The sequence below is a fragment of the Drosophila kikkawai genome, chromosome 3R, assembly GCF_030179895.1.
Source record: "Drosophila kikkawai strain 14028-0561.14 chromosome 3R, DkikHiC1v2, whole genome shotgun sequence".
NCBI lineage: Eukaryota > Metazoa > Arthropoda > Insecta > Diptera > Drosophilidae > Drosophila > Drosophila kikkawai.
Window position 1 is genome coordinate 28,289,274 of NC_091731.1, and position 22,128 is coordinate 28,311,401.

At 49.6% G+C, this 22,128-nt stretch overlaps 10 protein-coding genes across 11 annotated transcripts; 6 read left to right on the top strand and 4 right to left on the bottom strand.

Moving 5' to 3' along the window:
• The first annotated feature begins 38 nt into the window (after positions 1-38).
• tst (superkiller complex helicase subunit twister) lies at positions 39-4,031 on the top strand. Its single transcript, XM_017176110.3, has 3 exons — positions 39-2,531; positions 2,629-3,696; positions 3,759-4,031. Exons 1-3 carry the CDS (start codon positions 210-212, stop codon positions 3,960-3,962), a joined length of 3,594 nt encoding a protein of 1,197 aa, XP_017031599.1. The 5' UTR covers positions 39-209; the 3' UTR covers positions 3,963-4,031.
• LOC108081112 (dnaJ homolog subfamily C member 8) lies at positions 4,008-5,242 on the bottom strand. Its single transcript, XM_017176113.3, has 3 exons — positions 5,093-5,242; positions 4,633-4,953; positions 4,008-4,523 (listed from the first exon to the last, which is right to left on the bottom strand). Exons 1-3 carry the CDS (start codon positions 5,150-5,152, stop codon positions 4,149-4,151), a joined length of 756 nt encoding a protein of 251 aa, XP_017031602.2. The 5' UTR covers positions 5,153-5,242; the 3' UTR covers positions 4,008-4,148.
• Positions 5,243-5,280: 38 nt separating this feature from the next.
• Positions 5,281-6,176, top strand: LOC108081113 (probable oligoribonuclease). Its single transcript, XM_017176114.2, has one exon. It carries the CDS (start codon positions 5,375-5,377, stop codon positions 6,026-6,028), a length of 654 nt encoding a protein of 217 aa, XP_017031603.1. The 5' UTR covers positions 5,281-5,374; the 3' UTR covers positions 6,029-6,176.
• A 113-nt stretch (positions 6,177-6,289) lies between these two features.
• On the bottom strand, positions 6,290-8,951 carry Lsd-1 (lipid storage droplet-1). 2 transcript variants are annotated; one of them, XM_017176111.3, is made up of 8 exons: positions 8,576-8,951; positions 8,216-8,514; positions 7,940-8,150; positions 7,807-7,878; positions 7,246-7,430; positions 6,991-7,181; positions 6,749-6,926; positions 6,290-6,682 (listed from the first exon to the last, which is right to left on the bottom strand). In XM_017176111.3, the coding sequence occupies exons 1-8, from the start codon at positions 8,577-8,579 to the stop codon at positions 6,533-6,535; spliced, it is 1,290 nt and encodes a 429-aa protein (XP_017031600.1). In that variant the 5' UTR covers positions 8,580-8,951; the 3' UTR covers positions 6,290-6,532. The 2 variants fall into 2 exon arrangements, with proteins under 2 accessions (XP_017031600.1, XP_017031601.1); XM_017176112.3 differs by lacking the exon at positions 7,807-7,878 and having other exon boundaries at positions 8,576-8,937.
• A 1,021-nt stretch (positions 8,952-9,972) lies between these two features.
• Positions 9,973-12,561, top strand: udt (protein undicht). The gene is made up of 4 exons (XM_017176333.3): positions 9,973-10,162; positions 10,259-10,677; positions 10,851-11,662; positions 11,731-12,561. Exons 1-4 carry the CDS (start codon positions 10,114-10,116, stop codon positions 12,311-12,313), a joined length of 1,863 nt encoding a protein of 620 aa, XP_017031822.1. The 5' UTR covers positions 9,973-10,113; the 3' UTR covers positions 12,314-12,561.
• Positions 12,562-12,655: 94 nt separating this feature from the next.
• On the top strand, positions 12,656-13,655 carry SdhD (succinate dehydrogenase, subunit D). The gene is made up of 4 exons (XM_017175997.2): positions 12,656-12,811; positions 12,904-13,019; positions 13,085-13,272; positions 13,344-13,655. The coding sequence occupies exons 1-4, from the start codon at positions 12,769-12,771 to the stop codon at positions 13,549-13,551; spliced, it is 555 nt and encodes a 184-aa protein (XP_017031486.1). The 5' UTR covers positions 12,656-12,768; the 3' UTR covers positions 13,552-13,655.
• Positions 13,656-13,667: 12 nt separating this feature from the next.
• On the bottom strand, positions 13,668-14,943 carry PTPMT1 (protein tyrosine phosphatase, mitochondrial 1). Its single transcript, XM_017175996.3, has 4 exons — positions 14,762-14,943; positions 14,390-14,533; positions 14,007-14,324; positions 13,668-13,945 (listed from the first exon to the last, which is right to left on the bottom strand). Exons 1-4 carry the CDS (start codon positions 14,771-14,773, stop codon positions 13,817-13,819), a joined length of 603 nt encoding a protein of 200 aa, XP_017031485.1. The 5' UTR covers positions 14,774-14,943; the 3' UTR covers positions 13,668-13,816.
• A 259-nt stretch (positions 14,944-15,202) lies between these two features.
• Hrd3 (HMG-coA reductase degradation 3) lies at positions 15,203-18,564 on the top strand. The gene is made up of 8 exons (XM_017175993.3): positions 15,203-15,454; positions 15,526-15,953; positions 16,005-16,750; positions 16,818-16,992; positions 17,125-17,273; positions 17,330-17,664; positions 17,726-17,930; positions 17,991-18,564. Exons 2-8 carry the CDS (start codon positions 15,533-15,535, stop codon positions 18,378-18,380), a joined length of 2,421 nt encoding a protein of 806 aa, XP_017031482.1. The 5' UTR covers positions 15,203-15,454; positions 15,526-15,532; the 3' UTR covers positions 18,381-18,564.
• A 61-nt stretch (positions 18,565-18,625) lies between these two features.
• Positions 18,626-20,265, bottom strand: Rpt5 (26S proteasome regulatory subunit Rpt5). Its single transcript, XM_017175995.2, has 3 exons — positions 19,913-20,265; positions 19,433-19,853; positions 18,626-19,366 (listed from the first exon to the last, which is right to left on the bottom strand). Exons 1-3 carry the CDS (start codon positions 20,120-20,122, stop codon positions 18,711-18,713), a joined length of 1,287 nt encoding a protein of 428 aa, XP_017031484.1. The 5' UTR covers positions 20,123-20,265; the 3' UTR covers positions 18,626-18,710.
• Positions 20,266-20,295: 30 nt separating this feature from the next.
• Positions 20,296-22,104, top strand: RanBP3 (ran-binding protein 3). The gene is made up of 2 exons (XM_017175994.2): positions 20,296-20,443; positions 20,561-22,104. The coding sequence occupies exons 1-2, from the start codon at positions 20,428-20,430 to the stop codon at positions 21,904-21,906; spliced, it is 1,362 nt and encodes a 453-aa protein (XP_017031483.1). The 5' UTR covers positions 20,296-20,427; the 3' UTR covers positions 21,907-22,104.
• Positions 22,105-22,128: the final 24 nt, after the last annotated feature.

Below are 22,128 nucleotides of genomic sequence, written 5' to 3' on the forward strand. Positions count from 1 at the left end.
TTGTTAATTTTATTGGGTATGAAATTGACCAAGTGATTTAATATCACCTCGTCAAAAACGGAATTCTGAACGCGCCCACATTTCGATTTTAGAGTGACCATCTTTCTCCTCTTTACTCTCTCATTCTTTGTTTTCATCCAGCTTCGCACTTTTTTTGCCGACACTCATTTGCTAAACAAAACGCTCCAATTTCGCAGCAAACTCCCACAATGAGCGAGATTAGGGGCGAGGACAACCTGGAGAGGCTGCGCAACTACATCCTGCGCCCGAACCTCTCCATCCACGATCCCCTGCCGGACGTACTGCCACGCAAATTTGATCCGATGCGCCTGTTGCATGTGCCCCGCGGCCCTGGGACCACTAAGTTAGTTCCCCGCCGCGACCAGAGCGGTCAGATTCTGGAATTCCTGGAGGTGGACTTGGAGGACGTGGGGGCCAATGCAAACAATTCGATGTCCATGCAGCGCGAGCCTGGCCTGCTGGATGAGGCGACGCGTGGCTCGCACTCAAACTATCCCTTCTGGCCGGGCGGTTTCGATGAGCAGCGCCAGCAGATCGCGGCCCTGGATGTGGATAACTTTAAGTTTGGGGACAAGCTGCTCACCGTGCCACCGGGCTTTGCATCGGGTCACAGCTTCTCCCAGTCGCAGCCTGTGGCTCCGGCGCCTGTGCTCCCCGACGCCAGCAACGTGGATTTGCTGGAGAATCTGGAGCAGGACCTGGACGTACAGGAGTGGATGCAGCTGACGCGGACTCCGGAAGCGGGCTCTTCTGGAGTCTCTCAAAGCGCTAGAGAGGGGAACCTGCCCTTTCCCTCAGAGGAGTTCCAGGACGTCGACGACCAGATCATGAAGGCAGACCTCAAGCCAGTGCTGAATATTTCCGCTGCCACGAAGACCTTCAAGAGCGACTGGGCCGAGATGGTGGATATCAGTCATCCGATCAGCGATTTTAAGGAGCAGATACCCTGCCCGGCCATGGAGTTTCCCTTCGAGCTGGACGTTTTCCAGAAGCAGGCCATTCTCAAGCTTGAGCAGCGACAATATGTGTTCGTGGCGGCCCACACCTCGGCCGGCAAGACGGTGGTGGCCGAGTACGCCATCGCTTTGTCCAAGCGTGATCTCACCCGCACCATATACACGTCCCCCATCAAAGCTCTGTCCAATCAGAAATATCGCGACTTTCGCAAGACTTTCAAGGACGTCGGACTGATAACGGGCGATCTACAGATCGAGCCGACCGCCTCCTGCCTGATTATGACCACCGAGATTCTGCGCTCGATGCTGTACTGCGGCAGCGAAGTCACCAGGGACCTGGAGTACGTCATCTTCGACGAAGTGCACTACATCAATAATCCGGAAAGGGGTCATGTGTGGGAGGAGGTCATCATTCTGCTGCCGGATCACGTGAACATCATTATGCTCAGTGCCACAGTGCCAAATACCATGGAGCTGGCCGACTGGGTGGGCAGCACCAAGAAGCGCAAGGTGTATGTTATTAGTACTCTCAAGAGGCCCGTGCCGCTGACGCACTTCCTCTACACGGGTGCCGGCGGCAAGAGCCGGGACGATATATTCCTGCTAGTGGATGCCCAGGGTAGGTACCTGCAGGGTAACTACGAGAAGGCCGTGGAGCGTAAAAAGGAGATGCAGGGCAAGGCGAAGGGCGGCGGTGGTGCTCCTAAGAACTACGTCAACGCCAAGCAGGAGCAGTATACCTGGATAGGACTGATAGACTTTCTGCGGCGCAACAACAAGATGCCAGTGGTGGCCTTCACCCTGTCCCGAAATCGGTGTGACGCCAACGTTGCAGCCCTGCAGTCGGTGGATCTCAACACGGAGAAGGAGAAGGGTTCAGTGCAGAAGTTCTTCTTGCAGTGCCTTGCCAAGCTGAAGCCGCCGGATCGCACCATTCCGCAGGTGCTTGTGCTTAAGGATGCCTTAGAGCGGGGCATCGGAGTCCACCATAGCGGCATCCTGCCAATACTCAAGGAGATTGTGGAAATGCTCTTCCAGAATGGACTGGTGAAGCTGCTCTTCGCCACCGAGACATTTGCCATGGGCGTCAACATGCCCGCTCGCACGGTTGTCTTCGATTCGCATAAGAAGTTCGACGGCCTCGAGGTGCGCAACCTGAAGCCTGGGGAATACATCCAGATGGCAGGCAGGGCAGGACGACGGGGACACGATGAGACGGGAACGGTTATACTGTTGTGCAAGGCCAATGTGCCGCCATCGATGGAGTTGCGACCAATGATTCTGGGCCTGCCCGAGAAGCTGCAGTCACAATTCATCCTGCGCTATGCGGTGATCCTCACCTGTCTGCGCATCGAAAGCATCAAGGTGGAGGACATCATGAAGTTCAGCTTCAAGGAGTTTAACCAAAAGTTGCAGCTTCCGACGCAGCAGAAGCAGCTGCGCCTGGCCGAGGACAAGTTTGCCATGCTGCCTACCCTGGGTGAGCATCTGCAGCCGCTTGTAGAGTTTTATGACAAGGCCGTGGAGTACTGGAAGGAGAAGCATCGTACCATGGTGAGTCTAAGAATCTTCGTTGAACCTATCGTTAGTTTTAGAATATATTTTTTGCCCGCGGTTGTTCCAATTTTAAATTCTTCAATATTCTTTTCAGAAATTCGTTGTCACACAAGCCAAGATCCAGAAAGAACTGAAGGTGGGCCGCGTCATCGTAGTCACGCAGGGCAAGCACTACAACAAGCTGGCCATCTTGCTCAACACCAAGTCCGTTCCAGGCAAGGACACTGTCTACAAAGTATTAGTCCTGGACCACCAGTTCAAGGCCAAGGATACCGAAGGCCTGCAGCGGGGCGAGCTCTACTACAAAATTATCTCCCTCACATCGAATCATAAGATGTTCCAACCGGAGGGCATTGGCGGGCACACCGTGCTGGACATCAAGGCAATTGACATCATTAGCATCACCAAGAATACATTCAAAGTGGATGCTGATGTGATCATCCGGAACTGGGAGCAGCGGCAGCTGGAGCGTTTCAAGGATACACCGCCAGGTGGAACCGTGGTGAAAACAGTGACCGAGCTTCACCAGCTGAACGAGAGCTACATTGCCAATCCGGAATGCGTCAAGTTTGTGAACCTGTCCAAGGAGGTCAATGTGAACGCAGACACGGAGTTGGCCCAGCTCAACTATGTGGATCACCTGTTCCGGCAAGTGGGCGACCTGCTGCCGCACACCAACATAGCCGGGTTCGAGCAGGAGTTCGCCAAGGTCTACGAGCGACGCATGCTGGAGATTCACATCGAGGAGCTGCGCTACAAGAATTCCGCAAAGAACCTATCTCTCTATCCCGATTACTGCAACAAGATGGACGTGCTTCGAGCTCTCAAATACATCGATGAGCTCAATGAGGTCACACTCAAGGGCAAGGTGGCCTGCGAGATGGGCCAAAACGAGCTGCTGATCACGGAGCTCATTTTGTGTAACATGTTCAATGATCTTGAGCCCGCCGAGATTGCCGCGCTGCTGTCTGGCCTGGTCTTCCAGGCAAAGATCCAGGGAGAGCCAGTTATTCCGGAGGCCCTTAAAAAGTGTGTGGCAGCTTTTGAACAGATCAACGACACTATACTGGCCGAGGAGCAGCGCTACCATGCGGTTGTCGAGGCCGAGAATCGCCTTAACTTCGGCCTGATCGAGGTGGTCTATGAGTGGGCGAGGAACAAGGTAGGAATATATAATCTTCGCTATAAAAAAAAAACCAAAGTAATATTGTCTCCATTTCCCAGCCCTTTGCTGAGATTATGAAACTGACCGAGGTGCAGGAGGGCATTATCGTGCGCTGCATCCAGCAGCTGGACGAAACTCTGCGTGATGTGAAAACGGCTGCCATACGAATCGGTAATCCTGGACTGCAGTCCAAAATGGAGGAGGCGTCGGCGGCCATCAAACGCGACATTGTGTTCACCGCTTCCCTGTACACGGAAATCTAAATAGAGGAAGGTAACCCGTCAATGAGAGAATAAACCAGGACGAAATGTGATTTCTTAGTCTATACATTATGCACGTGTGTCAATTACAATTCCAAAGGAGACTTATATAAAAATGTAAAAATATTCATGATCAACGCGACGCAATGGGAGGCGGAGGTCGTGACGGCGCCGCGTTGGGAAGCAACTTCATCGCGATTCCGGCTTGAATTTTGGTGGCACCATCATGCCGGTCATGTGCTTTTGTTTCTTGGTCTTCTTAGACTTGCCCGCGCCGGACTGGAAGTCGTGCCAGCTGTTTACGCGGCTTTGGCGCGACTCCTCGAAATTTTGTTGCCACTCGCGGTCCGCCTTGACGCGCTCCTCCTCCTCAATCTCGGTCTCGCGCTTTCGCTTGCGCTCCTCCTGGTCGCGCTGGTCGAGCTTTTGCCGTCGCCGCTCCATGTCGGCGAATAGCTTCATGACCATCACGTATATGGCATGCTTGTACTTGGTGGGGTCGTCTTCAGGAATGGGCTCGGTGGGCCGGCCCTCCTTTTTGAGCTTTTTGCGTTTCTCTGCGATCTGTGAATCATAAAGAAATTTCAATTAAATACATTTTATATTTTTTAACGCCTAAGATCAATGAAAATATGAATGCTTTGAATAAGTTAAAACCTTTTCCAGGACTCACCATATGATCGGTCCGCCCCTTGGCCTCCTCGTAGACTTCCAGACACTTTTTACGCGTGAGCTCGTTTTCCAGGATTTTCCAGGAACGCGCAACTATGTCGAATGCCAGCTGAGCGCGCTCCTGGTTGTCGGGATTCTTATCTGGATGGACCAAAATGGATAAGGTGCGATATTTCTTTTTTATATCCGCCACTTCGACCTCGGGCTCGATTTGGAGCACCTCAAACGGATTGAGATTGAAGTACGTTGAACCTGGACGAAGTAAACGATCAATTTGTTGAGAAGGAGTTAAAACTGAATCACGTTTTTCAATTTCTTTCACCTGCAATATAGGCACAAAATCGTTTACTCAAAAGTGTACATTAAGGTAAATGGTTTAGTTTAGTTTGAGCGGCTCCAGTGGGAGGCCACCGCAGCCAGGCTCAGACTGTAGGCTGCAGCGGGCCGCCCGTCACACTTACTTCGGTGTAGAAGTCCTCGAATGTCTCCCGGGACGTGCCCGGCTGGTCACTGGACGACATGTTTCGGCGATTTATGGGTTTTTGCCTTTCCCACAAACAATTTCTTTTTTTTTTTTTAATAAAATGCAAGGTCTGTACTAGAGATGGGGATACACCGATAGAAAATGCAGCCACCAGTGTTGTCAAACATCGGTTGATGACTATCGATATCGATGTCTTTCTGTTTTGAACACATGTTTCCAGTTATATTTCATAAAAAACTTTCTTGCGCGCAAAAAATTAATGTTTCCACGGCTGCAAAGACTGGCATGTTTGCTGGGATTGTTTGAGAGACATAGTTGGCGGTGCGTTGCGTCCAGTCAAATTGCCAAAATGAGCAGTAGTCGGAGTGTTTGTGGGACAGACACAGACCTCGTGTGGATGGACCTCGAGATGACCGGCCTGGACATAGAAAAGGATAAGATACTGGAAGTGTCCTGCATTATTACCGATCAGGACCTGAACGTTAAGTCTGAGGGCCCCTGCTTTGCCATCAATCATCCGCAGGAGGTATACGAATCTATGACTGAGTGGTGCATAAAACACCACAACGAATCCGGCTTGGTTAGCCGCTGCAAAAGCTCTTCGGTGAAGCCGGACCAGGCAGCCGAACTTCTCCTGTCCTACCTAAAGGAAAACATCCCCCAGCGGAAATGCCCTCTGGCAGGCAACTCCGTCTACATGGATCGACTTTTTCTCAGGAGATTTATGCCAACTGTGGATGAATATTTGCATTACCGGATTGTGGACGTATCCACCATCAAGGAGCTGGCTAGGAGATGGCATCCCGAGGTGGTTAGTAACGCTCCGAAAAAGACCTTTGCCCACCGCAGCCTAGAAGACATCTACGAGAGCATAAGTGAGCTGAAGTACTACAAGCAGAACTTGTTTAGGTAAATCATCCATTTGCTTAATCTTCCTAAGTTATCCTAAAAGTTTTCCTCAAAAACCTTGGATTTTACTTATTCAAATTCAATTAGTTGTTAATTATAGAGAAGCTAATTATGTAAAGCAATAATACAATAAATAACTAAAAAGTGTTAAATCTGAACTCGTTATACCAGCAGCCTCGAGGAAGTATCAATCAATCAATCATGCAATAGACCTCATTCCCTGTCTTTCTAGAAATTCATTCACAATTATAGAGGCTTTATCAAATAGTTTGTTATTATTCTATTTTATTTTTGACCTACCTACAATATTTAGCAAAACAAAAATATTTCATTTTGTTTTGCAAATATAAAAGGTCACATATGATATTTTGGGCTTATAATATTGACAATATTCTTGTAAAAAAATGCATGTATAAAAAAAATCATTCAGTGAATCGTGCGAATATGCACCGAGAAGCAGAATTCTATCATAAGAAATAAGAATACGATTGCAATAAAAAACTCGAAGCTAGTAGACGCCGTTGATGTTATTGTGGGCTGCTGAGTAATGGTTCGCCTCCTGCCGCCTCCGCGAGGATCTGTGGTTGGAGTTGGCGCTGTCGCTGCCGGTCACCTTCTCGGCTTCAATGCGTCCGGAGAGAAAGCTGGCCACGCGTTCCTGCCGAGATCAAACATTGTTTAAGTTAATTTTTCAGTTTCATTATGCATTTAAGTTATTTCTTACCAGGTAACTGTTGGTCAGGCCCTGCAGGTTGCCGTAGAACGCGAGCATCCGCTTGAAGAGAGATTCAGCTTCCTCCTTGGACAGGGTCTTGACCTTGTCTAGCCTGGTTATGGTAACTATGCGGTTGTTGATGTATATGATTTGGTGTGCCACCTCTGTGGTGGTGTGTGCCAGGTGTCTGCCAGAAATAATTATAAATGATAGCTTCGAATACACAGGGACTGCATGTCGGCTAAACCCACCTTGGTATATTGGCTGCCACATGGGCGGTGAAGTTCACCAAGTGGACCACTCGTCTGGCCGATTCGCGGGTCAGGAGAACTATCAACTGCTCCAGGGTGGCGGGTCTGGCTTGGTTCTCGGGCTCATCTGCACTCAGATAGACCCACAGCTCCTTGGCCCTTTGAACAGCTTGCTTGGGATCGGTGGCAATCTGTTGGAGTCATAAAAAGTATTAAGATTTATTTCTATACCTATTCCTAGGCATTTATGCTAACCAGTTCTGCTGCATAGATGAGCACATGGATGGCCTCCTTGCTCTGCTTCTTGAGGGCGCGGGCCTCTGCTATGGTTCTTTGTGTGAGTCGGCGCTTGAGCTTGCGGGAGAAGCGCTGTCCATGATGAATTGCCTTGATGGCACCCCGCTCGTCCGGCCCCGCCTCGTTATCATCTTCCTGTGGGCCTGCAAAGCGGATATGGGAAATCTGTGAGTGACCATCTCTGTGATTTGATTTGTGTTTTGTGTAACCGCGAGAGCGTATCGCGGATCTCAGGGCTTATCGCGACATTCTCTGGCAGCGACTTTAAATGAATTTGCAATTCCCAAGCGATAACCTCTCCTCGACAACGTCGGCATTTAAAAATAAACTATGAGATGAGTGCACCTTTGGGTGGATCAATTTCCCTCGGTTGCTAACAACATTTTTGTGAACTCTCAGGCTTAATCTTCAAGACTTTTTCCCAGCAAGCTTTTGTCTTAATTTTACTAAAACTGAGAACTGTTAAATTCAACGTATTTGTTTTTAATTTGAATATTTTTAGATAACATGGCTCCTAACCTGGATTCCTTTTAAGTGTTATCAACTGCATTTTGTTGACTTCTAAGAAACGCTTTAAAATTAACATTCGACCTGGAGTTGAGAAAGAAGTTATACATATTTCCACCCCCTCAGACCGGTGACAACCACTTACCGTCGGCTTGATCCTGATCCGTGCGAATGGGCACCAGATACTTGTCCACAAACTTATCGCCCGCCGTAAAGGCGCCATCGATGCGATCGGCAGCGTAGGTGGTGAGCGGGCTCTCCAGCACAGCGTTTCCAATCTGCTTGACGGAGTCGGCACGCTTTAGCACCGGACGCACCAGATGATCCGACATGTACTCCTTGGTGTTCCAGTACATCTTCAAGCAGAGAACAATGCCCTTTTTGTCAGCGAATGGGGATCAGTGGTCGGGCGTCAACTTACCATTTCGGGGGGCAGGTAGACCAGTGGGATGCGCTGCTCCAGGATGTCCAGACTCTTGCACATCACGTTGTCCAGGCGCCGGATCGAGGGCTCGAAGAGCTTCACCGCCGGCTGGACGGTGTCATAGGCCGCGGAGATCGTGGCTTCGGCGGTCTCGAAATACCAGGAGAATAGCCGGTTGTTATTCTTGACCTTGCCGTAAAGATTCTCCACTCGCTTCACACTGGTCTCCACTAGCGGAATGGAGCCGATGCGATCGATGGCCTCCAGATGGAGTCCACTGCCGCTGGTTGCAGTTGCTACGTGAGATGAAGCGGAGAATTAGTGGATTAACCTTGCCAGGCAGCGCGTGTCACTAACCCATTTGTTTGGATTTTGTTTGGGAATTCAGGGAGCTGCTATAGATGCGCGCGTTGTGTTGCTGTCACCGGTTGAAGTGATACTGGCAGGCTTCCGATCGAACTGCTCTCAAATAGACTTGGTGCGGCTGGCCCCGAAATCAGACTAAGTCGGCATCGGCTGCCTGCTCGCATCATGCTCGGTGATGACCTTTGCCATCCGATAAGGCGCGGATAGAGGCGCAAACACCGTGCACCTAGACGCTTCGTCGGACTTATCAGCAACACGCCATTCATATAAGTGTACGGGGTTCCAAAGTTCGATCGGACTCAAGTGTTGCAGCTTAGGAACTCCTCCTCCGTGCATGTGAATCACATTCCTGGGATATCTGGCCAGTGATCGTAATCCCACCAATCGCCTGATTAGGTGCGCGCTACTATCGAAATGTGTTTATTTCTTAATTCGGATCGAGTGACGAAAAGTCCAAACTGCAGCCGGGTGAATAATTGTGGGGGCGTTCGTTCCCGGGTTCGGGTTCGGTTCGATGTGCTCGTTTCTCGCGGCGTCCCAGACAGCCTTAACCCACCAATACCGTCGAGTGGCTCCGTGGACACTGGACTCTAAGCAGTAAACGATTAAAAATAACATTTTCTGATAATACACAATAATAATTATTAATGATTATAAATGTTGAAAAACCAATTTGGCTTTAGCTTTTGGTAACCAAAATAATTATATATACATTTTCTAAATAAAAACAAATATCTTGAAGCAGTAAAAGTTAAGTTCCTGGAGTAATTATGATTTCTATCTTATGTATAGACAAATAATAGGATCTAATATTATTTTCTTAAAGCATTTTAAGCTGATGACCAGTATTTTTATTAATGTTTAAAATTGTAATTTAATTAACTTAATGGTGGGTTAATTTTTTACAGCTCTTTGTTGTCTGCAGATGACTATGGAAAATGCTAAAGGAAAAATCATAATCAGTTACAGAAATGTTCTTCATAGAACTGTACGTTGTTTGTGCTTGAAAAGATGATGAAAGTAATGATTGATTTAAAATGTATACAAAAAAAAAAAACATGATTAAGCATTTCCAATCAATTATATAAATGAGAAACAATAAAGAATTTTTTTAATACCTCTTTGTTAAGAATTTTTAGTTTAGGTAAACTTAAGATATTATCTTATATTATTATATTAGAAATTAGGAACGAAGTTTAATTATTTTGAACAGTTGTTTGTTTTACATAATCTTATCTTTATTTGAAAAGTAACAGTCGCTTGGCATTTATCAACACTGCATTTTGCAACACATAACAGCCGCACTTTCCTTACGTAAAACGATTACGTTTTGAGCACTTAACGTTATTTGCTTAGCCAGTGTTGTAAAGTTGATTTTTTAGTGTTGCACAGGTCGGCTTGGCTATTGGTAAATTGTTTGTTGCGTGTTTTGTTGGTACCAAAAAAAAAAAGAGTTTTTATTGATTTCGTCCAAAAGTGTTTATCCCAAATTATGTTTAACTGTTAAGTGTAAAGTCACCAAACCCAAAATGCATTACTTATTGTGCGTTATCAGCCTAGCGGGCTTGCTCGGCTCAGGTCAGTGATCTTCGGTTTTAAGCCACACCCATGGCTCCATGTGAATCATGTGGACAGACCCCCGAATCTCACACCTCCACACATTTCCCATTACAGCTCTTGGCCAGTACAATCAGTTGGAGCAGCGCAACTGCATCATTCCGAAGATCCTGCAGGGATCCTGGTTTTCGTGGGAAACGGGCCTGCCCACCCTGACGGTAATTGATGCCACCATGATGTCCAGCCGTGGCTTCTGCATCAACTACTTACGCCACCACGGCGACGAGTACTCGTTCGTCTTCAAGGAGCGCTCCAAGGATTGCTACCATTGTGTCAGGACAATCATTCGCACCCTGAACGTGTTTGAAAAATTCGAGGGTCCCTGCGTGAGTTTGCCGCCGGGCCAGGAGCCCACGGTGGAGAATGTGTGCAGGGGCATCAAGGACGACCAGCAGCTGATCACGCTTTTCAACGAGAACTTTGTGCCCATCAATTGCCGTTCCTCGCTGGAGGGAGTTTGGCACTTTACCTACCAGGTATGCTACGTGAATATATAGCTCAAACCAAGTCTGCTAAGCATTGATTAGTGGTTGTGGAAGCATTCGTTTTAAATTAATCGTTAAATTTTCCCATGTGTTGTGATAAGGGTCAGGGTTAATTAAGCAAATTAATCACTTTTAATGGAGTCTCCAAATTTCTATTCCCGCAGAATCGTTTCCGCTTCACTGGCGTGTGCGACAAGCCAGACGCTCGCATCCAATCCTGCCAAACGGCTGGCACCCAGTTTCTCATCCAGAATCAGAAGTTCAACATCACATACCAGAAGTGCGAGGGCATGGAGGGCACTTTCAGTGGCAACGTGGAGTTCAGCTGCCTGGGCGATTGGTTTGTGGGCAAGAACCACTATTTCGCGGTGGCTAATACAAAGGAGTCTCGTAAGGATGAGAAATACCGGTGCTTCCTCAAGAATCGTGACGACGATCTATACGTGGGTGTGTCCATCACTGCCGAATGCAACACGCTGAAAACGCCTGAGACCTCGCCCGAGCGTCTCAAGCTGACACCCGTAAAGGCTGAATTCGTGGAGCCGGGCTGCACGCTGCCCCAGAATTTTAGCGGCGAATGGGTCAATACGGCCAACATTGACGCCGATGTATCGATCAGTGAGACGCATATTAACGAGACCTACTATCCGGACAAGGCCCGCTACCGTAAAACCATCTATGTGTGCCGCGAGCGTCGTGGAAATCGTGTGATGATGGCCCGCTTGACAGTTGACGGTTGCCAGAAGGATTACGTCTGCTTTGACTTTATGCCTCGCCACCACAACATCATTCGCTACCGCAGGGGTTTGGCCGTTATCAAGGATGACTTCAGTACGGTCTGCTCATGGGTTCAGTTCCCTAATAAGGAGGCTTGGAAATATGACTTGTTCCTGTCTAGAAATCCAGTTCCCGTTCGCTGTCCCGTTGCGGGTAAATTCAACTTTACGCAAAGGGGAGAACATCCCTTTAAAACGAGGTGGGTATTGCACTTAAAACCAATTAATTTTGGAGTATTTGAACGTAAAATTACTTAATTGCTTTTAGAATTCTGGGTGGTGTCACCCTGAGTCCCCGCCCGGATATCCACTGCAAGCAAAACATCTCCGATTTATCGGTTTGCGATACTGACCAAAAGGAACTGGCGGTGGATGAGAACTACTGTCTGTCTGTGGATCACTTGGGTCGCCCAGTTGATATCTACAGTGATCCCGATTACCGCATGAAGTGCATTGGCTTCTGGAAAGAGAACCTAAAGTCCTACCTCATCACCTACGACGATCTAGATCCGCTCTCCAAGTACCGCTGCTGGGTGTACCAGCGCGCTGACCTCAACCGCGTCCTCATGTCGCAGGCTGTGGGTGCCTTCTGCAAGCTGGAGCAGGACGTGACCTCGTGGAATCACTCGGAGGGCGCCGCGGTAGCCATCGATGCTGTGGAGTACGAGCGAGAGCGCGACGACTGCCCCATGTACTTTGACGACGGATTGAACCCGTGGAAACCGTCGGATGCTTCCAATATAATCTTTGACTGGGACTTTTACCGGGCAGGTGCAGCGACCCTCGATGGACAACTGGCTTGGGTATTTGCCCTAGCCTGCGGGCTGATTGGGCACTTGGTCGCCCACTAAGTTCAAAGTATTTTTTAATTTTACCATTCAACGAAATTTACAAAAATTTACATTCAACCTCGAGTGACTTTTAGGATTAATTGTGTGCCTTAGAATGCGATTTATTGAATTTTATAAGCAAATTTATAGCCTATAAGTTGAGGAAACCGTTTTTTATATGTAATTAGCAACAGCCATTCCGTCCCGCAAGAATCTCAAATGTTTTTTGTTTACACAATTGAAGCACATAAATAAATGACTCGAAGAAATTTAATTGTTTATATATTCAATTTAGCAAAATAAAAGTGTAGGGCGTTAATTATTGCCATGACTGTATATCGATAACAGTTCGATTGTCTCGAACCGATGGCAGCAGGCAGTGTTGTACAATTTCGCAGTCAAGTCGGCCGAAGGTCCAACGGAGTGAACTATTATTTATTTTGAGCAAAAAATTTAAGTATTTGTAAACCCCCAAGATGTCCCTGTCGCTGGTCCTGCGTGGCGCTGCCCGTTGCAATGGTAAGGCCCTTCGATCTGGTCAATTACCCCAGTATTTGCCGCAAAACAGCTGTTATTATATAACCAAACTATTTGTTGGTATCCCTCTTTAGCCGCAAATCTCGTTAAATCGGCCCGCATCACGCCCCTGAAGAGCTATTCCACCCTTGTGGCCAATGCCCAGCGCCGGGCTGTGGTCCAGCCCCTGGCTTTGGCCAAGATTGCTGCGGTGAGTGTTGGAATACCCAAATCAGGAGGCACTGTGCAACATGTAATCTCCGCCTGCTTTTTCAGCCTGTTGTGCGTGAGATCTCCGTGAGCGCACCCCGAATGGCCTCTGCCGGCGGCAGCCACACATTGCTGTGGACGGTGGAACGTGTGGTATCAGCCGGTCTGTTGGCCGTCATCCCAGCTGCTTTCATCGCCCCCTCCCAGGTGCTGGACGCTCTGCTGGCCGTATCGGTGGTGATCCACGCCCATTGGTAAGTTATCCGCTTAAATCCGATCTGCTGCTTTGGATTCACTTATAAGTTGCAAATTCTTTCCATTTCAGGGGCGTTGAGGCAATGGTGGTGGACTACATGCGTCCCTCCGTTGTGGGCAACATCCTGCCTAAGGTGGCCCACATCGCGCTCATCATCATCTCGGTGGCCACGCTGGGAGGCCTCTTCTACTTCATCCAGAACGACGTCGGACTGGCCAATGGCATCAAACGCTTCTGGGCCATCAAAGGCAAGGATGCTGAGAAGAAGCAGGCTTAAGTTTGGTTAACCAGTTGACGAACCACGAAACACCAGTTATTTATTCATAGTTTCGCTATAATCAGGTCCGCGATAGGCAGTAAATAAACAATTGTATAAAGTAACGGCAGCACATGTTTTTATAGAAAATTGTATTCAACAAACACATTCGGATTGTAATAACACACTAAATTAGTCAGAGAAACGGGCACCACACCACAGCACCTTTGTTACGTATGGTAATCTATGTAAGCATTAAAACATTTGGTCTATTGTCCGGTATTGGTCATGACTTGGCCTCCACATTGTTTGTGTAGAATAACCTGAGGGCATCCCATTGTTTTGTGTGCAGCAGAATGTGCGGACGGCACTGACGCATGTGGTCCACCGCCTGATCTGGTGTCCAGCCATTCTTCTGCAAAAGCAACAAATGTATTAACTTTGACGGATCTCTTTTAAGGCGATGTTTAACTCACCATCATGAGGTAGCAGCCCACGAGGGTGGCACTGCGCGTCCGGCCCGCCTTGCAGTGCACATAGACGGAGCCCACGTTCTCCGGCGACTGGGTCGAACTGAGACCGCCGATCCGCTTCGTCAGGGGCAAGAATTGATTTATGAACTCCACACCGCGAAAGAGCTTCTCCTGGTTGGGCGACTCGAAGATATCTGTGGTGGCCAGCTGTAGAAACTCAACGCCCAACTTGCGCCATTTCTCCGTGTTGTTGGAAAAGGCGGTCAGCTCGTAGTCCTCGTTCATCGACACCACCGCCTTCATGTTCTCCTTCTCGATGAGCTAAAGATGGCCATAAGGTAGGTTACTCAGAACACTTGATCCTGGCTTGGATCCGGCCTACTTACGTCATTGGCCTGGCTGCGGAAGGGCAGGGCTCCCAGTATCACATGCTCGTCGATGCGGTCGTACCAGTTCCTGGCGGAGGCTTTCTCCATGAGGACATTGTAGAGGAGGGTGGGATAGAAGGATACACGCGCGAACATAGCAGCCTGGAATTACAGGTGGCCCAGAGCAGGAGCGGGGAGACAGGTGAGTAACGGTCGGGGGAGTGTGCGCAACAGCTGTAACTTTCACCAGCGCCGACAACCAAGTTTAAATAATGATTCGCTGTTTGACTGACTCGCTCGAAGCGCGGCTTGGAACTGGTTTCGGTTTCTGCTTCGACTGCGGCTTCTGGGTTTTGGGCCTGGGTGTCTGGCACGCAGGGCTCTACTTACACTCATCTCCATGCCGGGTGCTCGTTGGCTGCTGTCGGGATCGATCGAGACAATAGTGAGTGATTCACGGCCCAGAAACCTTCCTCGTATTCTAATTAGTCCGTCTCGGAATTATCACCTCCGATCGCACGTCAACAGTCTTTAGGTCGCCGTGTTCCTTTGCATAACGAAACAACAGGCGGAAGTCCAGGGGCGTAGCTCAGGGGTGATAAACAGGGCCTAAAATCCAAGATAAGGGTTGTGGCTGTTCATTTGGGTAAATTCTTGCTGTAAATATTGCACTTTATTTTATTTTATTTTTTTAATAATCTAATCTAATCTCAAATAAATATATTATATTTTTACATTAGTAAATCTTAACCCCTCCTATGAGCATTCCAGCTACGTCCGTGAATCCGTCTGTTTTCGCCGCGTCCCTTTGCAACACTGGCCAGTTACTTGCGCCTATTCACAACACTGGACTTAAAAAACATTTGCAACAAAAAAAAATTAAAGAATCTTACGTGTGAAATATTAAAACCAAAAAAAGACATCCGAGGGCATTCCAACCACCCGTCGCACCTAGTCAAAGATGTGCCAGCGATAGGCCGAACGTCCGCACCGATAAAAAGCTATCAATCTGTTCGTTGGCGCTGCGTCCGGAGGGAAGAAGTAATAACACAACACGTCAGACGTGAAGAGCAGATAGACGAGGCAAAGACGAAAATCAAAATTATTGTGTAAATTTACTAACTCCCATTGGAATTTCTTCTCCAACCACGCAGATAAGCAATGATTAAGGCTGATACGTGGATGTGCCTTCTGGTGCTGCTCCTGGTCTGGCGGCTGCGAGCGGAGGAGCTGCAGGGGCCCACTCCAGATGTCACGGGCAGTAGCACGGGTCTGGGCACGGGCACTGGCACCGCCACACCCACCCTGCCCGGCGAGTCGTCCACCCAAGCTGAGGCCGATGAGGTAACCACGGCGGAAACAGAGTCACGGGTCCCCGCGGAAAGCAATGAACGCAAGGCCGCCAAACCGAAGGACTCAACAGAGTTCGCTACGCGCACAAAGGTCATGCCGGCTGCCCTGCTCGAACGCCTCTATACCGACACTCTGATGAGGCAGCAGAAGCTTAAGGCCGAGATTGCAAAAATCGAGGCCCAACGCCAGCCAACTGAGGTGGCGGAACAAACGCCTGAGCAAATCGAAGGTAACCATCTTATAATCCTACCACCGCTGGATCTAATTCATCCATTTCCAGCGCAAACCATGTACGAGAACGCAATGGACATGCTGGCCAAGCCGCGGACGGACAAGCGAGTGGCCTTCACGCTGCTCAAAAAGGCAGCAGCCTTTAACCACCTCAAGGCAAGGGCCGAGCTGGCCTGGGCCGTGCTGCTGGGTCACTGGATGGACTTCGATTTCAACCATGCTGCCGACGAGTTTGAGAGCCTGGTCAACGAGGGAGTCCCAGAGGCACACATGGGCTTGGGATTCCTCTACTCGGCCGGAGTTGGCGGCAAGAATGTGAGCCAGCCACTGGCTCTCATCCACTACACGTTGGCCGCGCTCGGAGACAATACGCTGGCCCAGATGGCCATGGGATATCGCTATCTGTACGGCATCAATGTGCCCATCAGTTGCGAGAAGGCACTGATCCAGTACAAGCGGGTGGCCAAAAAGGTGGCCTCCAAGATCACCTTCGCCAACGGACCAATCGTACATCGTGTGCGGCTACTGGACGAGCTGGAGAATCCCGGTAGTCACGAGACCGAAATAGTGGACTACTACCAGCTGCTGGCCGACAAGGGTGACGTCCAGTCGCAGGTGGGACTGGGCCAGCTGTATTACCAGGGCGGCAAGGCCATTCAGCAAGATCACCAGAAGGCCCTCGAGTACTTCACCCAGGCAGCCAACGCAGGCAATGCAATTGGCTTTGCTTTCCTGGGAAAGCTTTATCTGGAGGGAAGCGAGCAAATCAAGGCAGATAATGACACGGCATTTAAGGTGGGAGCAAAATTGATAACAATTTCTGACTTATTTACTCATTTTGTGTATTTGTTTTGGTTCTTAGTACTTCTCCAAGGCCTCGGAAATGGGCGATCCAGTGGGCCAGAGTGGACTGGGACTGATGTACCTAAAAGGCTTGGGCGTGCCCAAAGATTCCATCAAGGCGTTGTCCTACTTCACCCAGGCAGCTGATCAAGGATGGGTGGATGGCCAACTACAACTGGGCAACATGTATTTCAGTAAGTAATTTTTAAATTGGATAATATTTGTTTATTTGTATATAATTTATTTATTTGTTTGCCTTGATTATAGACTATAGACTCGAAATACTTGTTTTGTTTTCTGGTTATCTAATATTCCTTTCTTTTTAGCTGGAAATGGCGTAAAAGCTGACTACAAGCTGGCCCTCAAGTACTTCAACCTGGCCACGCAGTCCGGCCATGTATTGGCCTACTATAACCTGGGCGTAATGAATGCCTACGGCATGGGTATATTGCGTTCTTGTCCAGCAGCAGTTGAGGTATGTAAACGTGATGTGTAAAACGGTTTAGATACTTTTACATGGGTTTATCACAGTTCTTCAAGACCGTTTCCGAGCGTGGACGTTGGAGCAGCCGCCTGATGCACGCCTACAGCGACTACAAGACGAATCGCATCGATGAGGCATACATGCAGTATTCGCTGATGGCCGAAGTGGGCTATGAGGTGGCCCAGAGCAACGCCGCATTCCTCCTCGATCGCGAAGAGGTGCATGTATTCAATGATCGGCATGAGGATCTGATTCGCGCCTTCTACTACTGGAAGCGAGCTGCGGGACAGGGCTACTCGGCTGCCCAAGTTAAGCTGGGCGATTATTATTACTACGGCTGGGGCACAGCCACGGACTTTGAGACTGCAGCCGCTCTTTACAGGTGAGTAAATAAATCCTTTCACAGCTGCTTAAACCATTATCAACCAATTTCGACTTTACAGGAAAGCATCCGAGCAGCAATATAATGCCCAGGCGATGTTCAACTTGGGTTACATGCACGAGCAGGGGCTCGGAATGAAGAAGGACTGGCATTTGGCCAAGAGATTATATGATCTGGCTGCCGAGACCAACTCAGACGCCAAGGTGCCAGTGGCCCTTGCACTCTTTAAGCTGCAGATGTTAGCAAAGATTGAATCAATCAAGGAAGTATGCTATTATAAAAATAAGGGATTACCTGGCTTCCTTTCTGATCTATTCCTCCCTCAGTCCCCATACAGGTTCATCTTCTACATGGATGAAAACATTGCCGCCAACTGGGATTTGTACATGATAACCGTTTTAACTCTGCTGCTGGGCATCATCATGTACATGAGGCGACCATTTCAGCAGCAGGATCAGCCGGCAGCAGCACCTGCTGATGATATAGCCGCTGCGCCTGTTAATCTGGCTCCGGTGGGAGCTGAAGCACCCGTAGTGGCCGGCGCTGAGGCTGCAGTGAGAGCACCTTCCGCCGCTGCTGCCGTTCCTCAAGGTGCACCTGCGCCATCCACATCTGCGGGAGACTCCGCCACGGCTGTAGCACCGGAGGGAGCTAGTAGCTCAACGACCGCGGCGCCAGATGGCGTAAACGCCAACACACTCGGTCCCACTGACTAGTCTTAGCGAATTGGTTAATCATCCCTCTAGGTTAATTAGTGTGCGTGTAAATATTTATCATCTAATTTCGCCGATTTAATATTTTTTATTAATTCTAAAGCCGACCTTTTTAGATATTTAAAAAATATCGTACTCAGAAATGAATGTTGTACTGATAAACCAATGAACCGATCGACATTTGTTATATGTTTTCTTTTATTTTGGGCTCTGTTACTAGTCATTCGGCTTCCCAAAGTTAGCTTACGTTCTTTCGGTTTATTGTATTTTATTTTTCCAGGTTTATTTGTATGGGCGAGCGGAAAATGTAGAGTTAAACTGCAAATTTTTAGCCTAAGCGTAGTAGTTAAGATTAGCTTTCTTCTTCGCCTGCACCTCCATGATGGCGTCCATGAAGTCCTCGTGCGTCACAGAGGTTGCTGAACGACGCAGAGCGATCATGCCGGCCTCCACACACACGGCCTTGCATTGGGCGCCGTTAAAGTCATCCGTCGAGCGGGACAGCTCCTCGAAGTTAACATCATTGCTCACATTCATTTTACGCGAGTGAATCTGCATAATGCGGGCACGAGCCTCCTCATTCGGATGGGGGAACTCGATCTTACGATCAAGACGACCGGAACGCAGCAGAGCGGGATCCAAAATATCCACACGATTTGTGGCAGCAATAACCTTAATGTCTGCCGTGGAGCTGAAGCCGTCCAGCTGGTTGAGCAGCTCCAACATGGTGCGCTGCACCTCACGGTCGCCGGCCTTCTCCGAATCGAAACGCTTGGTGCCAATTGCGTCCAATTCGTCGATGAAGATAATAGCTGGAGCCTTCTCCTTGGCCAGGGCAAAGGCATCGCGCACCAGCTTTGCACCGTCGCCAATGAACATCTGCACTAGCTGGGGACCGGCCAACTTGAGGAAGGTGGACTTGGTCTGAGCAGCGCAGGCACGGGCCAGCAAGGTCTTTCCGGTTCCAGGGGGGCCGTACAGGAGAACACCTGAGAATAAGAGAGACTCAGTTGATTAACTTGGACACAAGAAGGGGTAAGAGATGCGGTTCCCACCTTTGGGTGGGTGTATGCCAAGGTTCTTGAACTTTTCCTTGTGAGTCATGGGCAGTACTACCGCCTCGATCAGCTCTTGGATCTGCTTGTCCAAGCCACCGATGTCGGAATACTGCTCTGTGGGTCGCTCGTCCACCTCCATGGCCTTGACGCGAGCGTCATACTCGGCCGGCAGCGTCTCCAGGATCAAGTACGAGTCCTTGTTGACGCCCACCAGATCACCGGGCTTCAGTTTTTCGGCATCCACCAGGCCGATGACTGGCAGGAAGTAGGCCTGACGAGTGGAGGTTTTGATGACGGCGCACTTCCCTTTGCGCTGGTTGTCCAGCACAGTGACAGAGCCGTCGTCCTCCTCCTCCTGCGGATCCACATCCAGCAGCTCTATTACATTGGACACCAGGTAAGGCAGCGTTTTGTTAACCTACAGGGAACGGAGAAGCGTTTAATGCCGGTTTTCGGCAGAGCCTTCCTCGGTCTCACCTTGATCTTCTCGGTGTTGTCCTTGATCTTCTCGTTCTGCGCCTGGATCTCGTGCGTGATCCGCATCACCTCGCTCTTCATGATCTTAATCTCGTTGTCCATCAGTCGAGTCCTGCTCACAATCTCATCGGTGGACATACGCATCACCTCCTCGCCCAGCGACTCCTCGCCGTCCTCCCAAATCGACTTGTCCTCCAGAGTCTGAGCCATGTTTAGTTAGCTGGTTGCCTGCCCTTAGTATAAATTACTCTTTGTTCAATGCAATTATTGCCGATCTTTTCTCAAACACTCTGCCGATGACTTGTAAATTTCTTGTTTTTTCTTGCGGCGAGTTGACAGCACTGGCGAACAGTGTTGGGTAATCGCGGCATGTGCCGCTCGGATAGCCGCGCGGTTATCGATAGCCGCGATAGGCAGATCAGGCTCTTTTGCACACTGGCAGAGAACGCTCTTTTTCTGTAAAAAAAAAGATTGGCAATTTATATTAACAAATTGCTAAAAGCCAAAAGTTTGCGATGTCCGACAACAATGGTGAGTGCTGTGATTAGCGACATAGGTTCAGTGGAACCCTAGCCATCCCCAAGGACTGCGGGCTGGTGGGCCATCTCTGGCAAACTATAACCCGAATCTTGTTTTTTCTTGTCACAGAAGCGTCAGTCGAAACTAACTGTTTCCGCAGTAGCTTCACCCTGAAGGCCTCGCGCTTGGGCGGGGCTGTGCTCCGACCGGCAGTGCTGGCCAACAGCAGCGGTTCCCCCAATACCTCCGGCGCCAGTGGCAGCGACAAATCGGAGGACAGTGTCCTGATTAACAATCCCTTTCTGCGCGAGGCGAAGGACGAGGAGGAGGAGGCAGACGACGTCTCGGCCCCGGTGGCCCAATCCTCCAGCGAGAAGGTGGCGGAGAAGGAGGACGAAGAGGTCGACGAGCGCCCAGATCCGCTGACCAAGCTGCGCAGCAACGGCATTGAACGCTCCAGTATGTTTGCCGCTGCCAAGAACAACATGCCTCATGTCCAGACCAGCGGCTTCGTGTTTGGTCAGAACGTACACGAGCGCGTGGTTGCCCCCATTACGGATCAGGCCAGCGCCGAGGAAGCTGAGGCGGGAGCCAATTCAGGATCGGGTGCCCAGGAGGCCGCTTCCTCCTCCACAACCACTTCGTCACAGCTGCTATTTTCTAGCGTCATCCAGAACGCTGCCCAGACCACAGATACCAGCGAGGCTGCAGCAGCTTCCTCCTCTACCTGCACCAGCAGCAACAGCAATAACAACAAGGAATCAGCAGAGGCCAAGAGCCTGACAGATGTGGCCCGGGAGTACGAGGAGAGCCGCGCCCAGAAGCGCAAGTACGAGGAGGTGGAGACCTTCACCGGCGAGGAGGACGAGATAAACATATTGGACGTCAGCTGCAAGCTGTTTGCCTTCCTGAACAGCAACTGGGAGGAGCGGGGCCGCGGCAGCCTGCGACTGAACGATGCCAAGGACGGGCGCGGCAACTCCCGCGTGGTCTTCCGTACCTCCGGCAATCTACGTTTGCTGGTCAACACCAAAGTCTGGGCCGCCATGGTGGCGGAGCGGGCCAGCCAGAAGTCTCTTCGCCTGACGGCCATCGACAACTCGGGCGTGGTAAAGATCTTCCTGGCAATGGGTCGTCCGGCGGACATCGCCCAGCTAATTAAGGCACTCAGTGAACGCATCGCCAAGCGCAAGGTCACGCATCCGGAGGAGTGCAACGTGGAGGAGACGAAAAACGGTGTGGCTTCAGAGGCCGCCGCCAGCCTGCAGCCGGAGTCGACTACCCATGATGACGAGGACGAGGATAATGCATCAGGAGCTGCGGGGTCCTCCGGCACCGTTTCTGCCGAAGCAGACAGCAACGAGCCGAGCCCCAAGAAGTTGATCGTCCAGCCAGATAGCAGTGGCGATGTCCGCGTGCCTCCAGTGGAACAGGCCGATGAGGATGCCGAGGCCGAGGCCAAGGATCAGAATTAACCGCCACCGCTCGATCTTCTTTTTATACGATTCATACTTGGAGTAACACACAACAAACAACAACAACAACCACTAATTAAAAACGCGCCGTGAATTATTATAAATTAATTATAATAATTTATTAATAATTATTATTATTAAAAGTAAAATAAATGAAGTGCTGATTTGTGAACCCATGAGCAGCGTCTACAAAAGACATTTATCCATTACGTTTTGTGTTTG